This window comes from Centruroides sculpturatus, unplaced genomic scaffold (genome assembly GCF_000671375.1).
Source record: "Centruroides sculpturatus isolate CEXI.00-Female unplaced genomic scaffold, Cexi_2.0 scaffold1984, whole genome shotgun sequence".
Taxonomy (NCBI): domain Eukaryota; kingdom Metazoa; phylum Arthropoda; class Arachnida; order Scorpiones; family Buthidae; genus Centruroides; species Centruroides sculpturatus.
Genome location: NW_019386117.1, coordinates 35,921 through 42,976, shown reverse-complemented (window position 1 = coordinate 42,976; position 7,056 = coordinate 35,921). Strand labels below are relative to the sequence as shown.

General features: G+C 34.6%; 1 protein-coding gene across 2 annotated transcripts in view; it reads left to right on the top strand.

The window, feature by feature from the left end:
- LOC111613684 (xyloside xylosyltransferase 1-like) overlaps positions 1-6,449 on the top strand; it is a 22,437-nt gene extending 15,988 nt beyond the window's left edge. For both annotated transcript variants that reach the window (XM_023355029.1, XM_023355028.1), the window contains exon 2: positions 4,951-6,449. In XM_023355029.1, coding sequence (XP_023210797.1) covers positions 4,951-5,619 — 669 coding nt within the window. In that variant the 3' untranslated portion in view covers positions 5,620-6,449. The remainder of the gene's footprint in view (positions 1-4,950) is intronic.
- Positions 6,450-7,056: the final 607 nt, after the last annotated feature.

Sequence of the window (7,056 nt, the reverse complement as noted above, 5' to 3'; positions counted from 1 at the left end):
AGTGTATTCATTAATTTTCATTTTCATGTAGTAAAGGCTCTATGCCTTCATAAAGGACGTACTTTTCCTTTGTTTAAGGGTATTTGGGCAGTTTATTCTCTGTTGTATTCTCAAGCAAACAATACATACAAGTACAGTACAATATTTTCTGAGGAAACACGCATACTTATCCTTTTTTAACCCCATTCCCGATAACCCAGCATTTTCACAAACTCGGCCACCCTTCGGTCCACATTAGGCCGAGCTTTCGAGGCTCTACTGTATTACATTACAAGTACAGTGTTGTCTCTGTAATCTGACATATATTAGACTGGCAGATGTAAGATTATTGGATTTTGTATGCAAGTACTGTACATACTGTACAGTAAAAAATGCACTCAGTTCATGGGTTAGTTTATCATATTAATCACAATTGTGACTGTTTTGCCGACTGCACGAACAAATAAGCAACTAGCAACTGACAGTATACACAAACCACTTGCTTATGTATGCAACCGAGACTAATGTAATACAAAAATTTCACTAGCGCCATCCCACAGCGTCAGATTATTGGACGTGTCAAACTGACGAGTGATAGTCTATAAATTTTTAGTCCATTGTATTTATAAACTGTGGGTTTTAAAAATATTACCAACCCTTGTATATCAATAAAATATACACAGAGGCATTTTTGTCCAATTTGTTTCGTCTACAAATGAACTACGATTTTATTTTATTTTTTAATCGTAACAGTGTTATCTCCATAGGATTACTTAGTTTGTTTAGTAGGTAGGGTTTCTTTCTCGAGAAATCCGACCAGTTTTATTGGTTAAAATTCTGGGATATTTAACTCTTTCTGCATTAAAAATAAAATACTAATGGTACTTGCCAAATCATCATAGGAAACATCAGTGGTTTTATGTACTGAGCAAGATATTTTTGAAGAAATGAGAGAGAACTTTCCCAAATTTTATATTTTACTGCAAAAAAAAAAAAACTAGAAATTCTGTCCACAAACTCAATTTATTGTTTAACATTGTTTAACACAATAATTAGATTTCAATAATTTAAAAATACTGATTTAGCTCTACATACTTGACTCTAAATTTATTTCGTTCAAAATATTTCTTTTCTTATTCATGAATACAGTTAATTGCAATTTAAAGAATGATGTTTTAGCATTTTATTTGTACTTTGCAAATTGAATAATATAATTTCTGAATTTTGAGATCCTGTGACAAAGAAACCCAAGTGCTAGTTCTAAGCCTCTAGCTAGACGGGGAAAAGTTTATCAGTAGTCGTATTATTCGATTATGTAATATTTTGATCATCGGTATAGATGACGTGGCTTTATTCCTCTAGTTTTCATCTGTCAGAGATAAAGATGATGGCAAAAAAAAATTCTAGAGGACTGCCTCGAAAGTGATCCCCTTTGATTCGTCCGGGTCGATTTGATAATTTTTAACAAACCATTTTTGGTGTAGTGGGTTGTGTAAGGATGTATGACAGGGGAAAAAATACAACATGCAAATTTACAACATCCCAAACTATGAAAACAGCATGTAGCTTAATATTGGCTCATCGGGTTTTTTTTTATTTAACCTTATTAATAAAAAACAGGAGGTTCAATATATGATTGAGGAATTGTCGAAGGGGTCGATAAAAAAGTTTGGGTACTTCTGCTCTAGAGAAGAAACTACGGTGCAGTCTCATCTCATGCAGAGGTTGTGCATCAGCAGTACTGCATAAAACAAAATGAGTAAATAAAAATATCACAAATGTACAAAAAACTTTTTAGTTTTTCTCTTCTGTCATTTCAACATACCGATGATAATCCAAAACAATTTGCACGTATGGAGATGGCCTTTTATTAGAGGCCTCCGCAATAAAATGCAAATTGAAAATGGCATCCTCTGGTAGAACGAGTAAATTTTTTTGTCCAGAGTATTCCTACTTGTGCTATATCCCCTATTATGGAAGAATGTTAAATACATTTAAAATATTTTACTACAAATACCGAATGTTGTAATAAAAATAGTGCATGCATTAACAATAATAGTTAATCCTTGGATGCACAAGGTAATTCTGAACTGTTTGCATCCACAAAACAGAAACCTATGCATAATGATCCCACATAAAACAAGGTCCTACTTCACATCACATTTTCAGTCTGAACATTTTTATTTTTACCCAATTCTGACCATTTAAAATAAATACAGTACCATTCCATTATTTGTTCATGAGATATAATAACAGTAAGTTATTTATTGACCATCAAAGTTTAGAAAATTAGTCATTTGATTTGATGAATTGATTTCAGGAGCCAAAATAGACTTCTGAAAATCAAGAATCATTCAAAAAAATAAACAATGAAGGACTGCACTTATTATTTTATTATGATTTGAGTCGGTACAAGTCACCAAATCAATAAACTGTCCATTATAAATCCAACGAGTCAGTCGTTTTGTCCATCTTGACTGAAATGTCGGAGTCTAAAATAACTATAAAAATTTGAGGGCATTCGTGGCCAGCCGATGTCTTTATTGCATAGGCCACTTGGCAGTTGGCATTTGCCATTTATACTTAACTTTTATTTTTTACTCTGGGTCACTGAGAGGATCCTTTTTTCTTGCACTTATCATGAGTCCAATGTATCCAGGTACACTGGTCTGTGAAATTTTTGTGCCAGTTAAGACTCCAATGCCGACCAGTGCCTTTGTGGCATTGGTCAATCAGCCATTTTTATTTATAGACCAATGGTTCCCGAACTTTTGATTCTCGACACCCTTGCTAAATTCAGATTTTCCCAAGGTGCCCTGTGTCAAATTCTAACAAGTACAGTTTGTAAAATAGCAAAATGTCCTAACTCTTTAATTAAAAAGATATAGGCTAAGTAAAAAATAAATAAAACATTTAAGCTAACAAAAATTGTAATTGAACAAATTCAATTAATTATAATTAGTGGGATGAATGAGCCTGTTGATCACCGCACATTTTCTCAAACCTTGAAATCAAACTGGACACAGCCACCCTCATTTCCTTCTCCACATTGATTTTCGTGCAATGCTTAGTTTTTATCACAGCAACAAACTCAGCTTTGAACAAATAAGAAGTCGCAGATGAAATTAAGATTCTCTGAGCTGTACCACTCAAAGGATATTCATCTTTTACTGACATCCAAAGTTCAGTTAATTCCTTGCTGCTAAATTGTTCTCAACATATTGTCACAATACAACTCAATAAGATTCTCTTCTTTTGCAGCAGTAAATTCAGATGGAGCACTGGTATTAAATGGATCTTGATTTCATGCAAATTTATCAATATTATCATTTTGAAAATATTTCCCGAACCAGATGATAAGCTGTGATAAACGTTCTTCAAAGATAATTTCTCTCGAGGTATGAATTTTAACTGTTTTGGAAGTCAAATGCTGTTGCAACAAGGGGAAACATCCTTTCCTCTGTCTTCATTTATTTTTCTTTTCCATAGTTTTAATTTGTTTTTATAAAAGCTGAAATTTTCTCAATTGACTTTTAAAAGGTGCATTGACTTTTAAAAGGTGAATGCTCTGAATCTCTCCCTGCAGGGAGAGATTCAGAGCATTCACCTTTTAAAAGTCAATGCACCTTTTAAAAGTCAATTGAGAAAATTTCAGCTTTTATAAAAGCTGAAATTTTTCCAATTGACTTTAAAAAGTGCATGTTTCTTCTCTGTAAAGAGAGATTCAGAGCATTCACCTTTTCAAAAATATTACATAAGTATGAAGATTTTTTGGTAAAACTAGCAATCACAAAATTTTTGGCATACTATGGTCTTCCCCTCTAAGAATAATATAAGTTTCCTGTCTCAGTTCAAACGTACAAGACAAAACATTACCTCGAGAGAGCCATCGCTCACTCGTGGTAATGTTTTGTACTTTCTCAAAGTGCTGTAGTACAACAGAGACGTGTGCTCGGATCCCACATCCTCACATAGTTTTTTTGAAAAATCTTGCCTTCAACAGCCATTTTTATAAAGTTTACTACATGTACTACATATTCTGGTTCAATGCAGGACTCAGATATTTTGATGCGAGTGCTTCCCTGTGAATAACGCAATGGATCCACAGTGCATCAGGATCTTTGCTTTGTAAAAGTGCTTGCAATCCTCCATAACATCTGGACATAGAACGAACACCATCAGTAAAGATACTAATGCATTTGGTCCACTCAAAATTATTTTCAGAAATAAAAATATCAGGGATCTCGAACAAGTTGCAAGCCTTAGCACCAGCAGTGATACTTTTACAGAAGAGTCTTCTACAATGTTGTTGTTATCTATAAACTGTACATAGCAAATGAAGTGAGCATCATTATTATTATCTGTGTCCCTTCCCTTCTTTCTGTGTATTCCTTCCCTTCTATTTTTTCAATAACTGAACATTGGAGGTCCTTTGCTATGTGCTGTATTCTGAGACTGATATTGTTATTGGACAGAGGCACTTTTGAAAGTTGCTACCCAGCAGACCCACTGATCATAATGTTCACCATATCTACAGCAGCCGGTAGAATGAATTTTTCTGTGACGGTATGAGGCTTTTTACATTTTGCTCTTCTATGTGCCATCTTTATTACTGAGTTAATGATTTGCATCAGGTCTGCTAGATGTCACATCTTATCACATTGAATTGAAAGTGGAAGCAAAATTATGAAAATATTATATTTTGCGTTCCCTAGGGCGTGCACACTGGGAATCGCTGTTATAGGCTAAAAAATTCAGACATCTTTAAGGAATGCCGCTTAAACATTTAAAGTAAAAACATTTTTGCCACTTCTGAAAAAGTTTTTTTTTTTCTTTTTGTAAATGGCTTAAAAAAAAACAGAAATTTTCTTATGTTCAAATTGAAAAATTTTTGTCTTGTTATTTTCAATGTTTAAGTTTATGCACGTATATTATATTCAATTGTTAAAACTTGGGCATTTTTATTTGCAGGTGGATTTTTATCACGTAGATAATGTTGTGGATCCACTTCATGAAATGGTGTCATACATGCAACCTCATTTCACTTACAAAGAAGGAGCCTATTACAGTGATGCATTGTTCTTTCTTTCCATTGGCATTCACAGAGTGTTCCCCCACAAGAAACTCATAATGATGGACATCGACATCAAATTCTTGTCCGATGTGAAGGAACTGCACTCTCACTTTAAAAAGTTTGGTTCAAATGCCGTGATTGGCATAGCCCAGGAGCAGCAGCCCGTGTATCGTCATCTTTTACACATTTACAGGAGAAAGAATCCCTCCACCAGGATAGGCAGTCCCTCACCCAAAGGAATGCAGGGTTTCAACAGTGGCGTGTTGCTCTTGAACCTGGAGCGGATGCGGCGATCAAGACTGTACAACGGCGTCATCAATGCCGAAACGGTGGAGAGACTGACGAAAAAATACAGTTTCAAGGGTCACCTGGGCGACCAGGACTTTTTCTCCCTGATTTCATTCGAGTACGAGGAACTATTCTATGTGTTGCCATGCACATGGAACCGGCAGCTGTGTCAGTGGTGGAAGTACCATGGATATGAAAGCGTTTTCGACGCCTATTACAAGTGCAAAGGGAAGATAAATATTTATCACGGTAACTGTAATGCGTATCTTCCAGACTAAGCGAAGAGATATGGACGGGGTGGAACATAAGTGTTATATGTCGGATTTTGATTTATTCCTCTCTTATCGACCATAGTCTGTCGGTTCAATCCACGATTTACCCCGCTAGAGGCAGAAGTGCTATGGATCTATAGAAATATAAACTAACATTATGACAATCTGCCTCGATGAACGGAATGGTTAATAATAAGCACAAAGCAATCCAAAAAGGATATTAAGGCCAATCGTACCTCTTTGATTATGCATGCAGTCCGGCAGAGGGCGTTAAAAATTTATTAATGCCATCTGCTGGATCGCATGCATAATCAAAGAGGTTAGATCATCCTTAATAGTACGCCAATGTGAGTGAGTTATGTTCCACTCTGTAAATTATTATTCAAGTGCCAGTAAAAATGTTTAACTCAGGATTCGATTGTACAATCTGTAAAACTTTTGCTGTCGTCGGTGTAATTATTCTTCCACACTCGGATTCGGTGCCATCGAAAAATATACTTTGCCATAATCAAAAACGTCAATTAACACCGTACAAATATACTCTGTGCCATTTGAATAAATTCTATATATTGTATAATTTAGCAATATTTTTATAATTAGAAAAATTATCGGAGGTGTACGTATATATATAAATATTATTTGTAGAGTGCTTAGTGTTACAGTAACCGGATTTATTTATTTTGTTACTGTTAGGTGCAATACTCGAAAATCAAACACGACACTGTGATTAAAAATGTAGAAGAGACATGCTTCGTTTCGTGCCATCCTTGGACTGACATAGATTTCTTTTTTTAAGTCTTTTTGTATAATAAAAACAGAAATGTTATTTTAAGCTATTTTATTGTATGATGAATTTATGTACAACATTGAAAAAAATGTCAGAGAATTACACTCATGAAATGGGATTACTCTAACATTAAATATAAAATACTAAAAAGTAAAATTAGTATAATTTTTTTAAATCTCAAAGCAGAGTTTTTTGTTGCCTTTTTCTTCCCAGTCTTTGGCATCCAAATTGTTAAAAAAAAAAAGAGAGAGAGAAAGAGAGCGAGCGAGAACAAACTTAAAATAGAAAAAAAACAAACTGCTGCGGAGCATAGACGTTTTTCTTCTTTAAAAAGTAAAATGCTAATCGATTAAGAATACTGGAAACACTTCTAAGTATAACTATTCACACACAATACACAGTACCGAATGAATGAGGTTAAAAGTCGAGTGTGATTGGCAAAATGTTTTTTCGTTTTTGTTTTTTAAATGCAAAAAACACTGCATTTTTACCCACATCTAGAATGCATTCTTGGAAAGGAACTGCAAAATAAATCTACGGGGTTTAGAGCGCCAGGCCCAGGCGTACAGGGTCAAATCCATCGAACAGAAAATAAAAGCATTCTGATTTGTAATTTTGCATCCTGGCAGAAAATCGTGCATTCTGAGATGACTGCA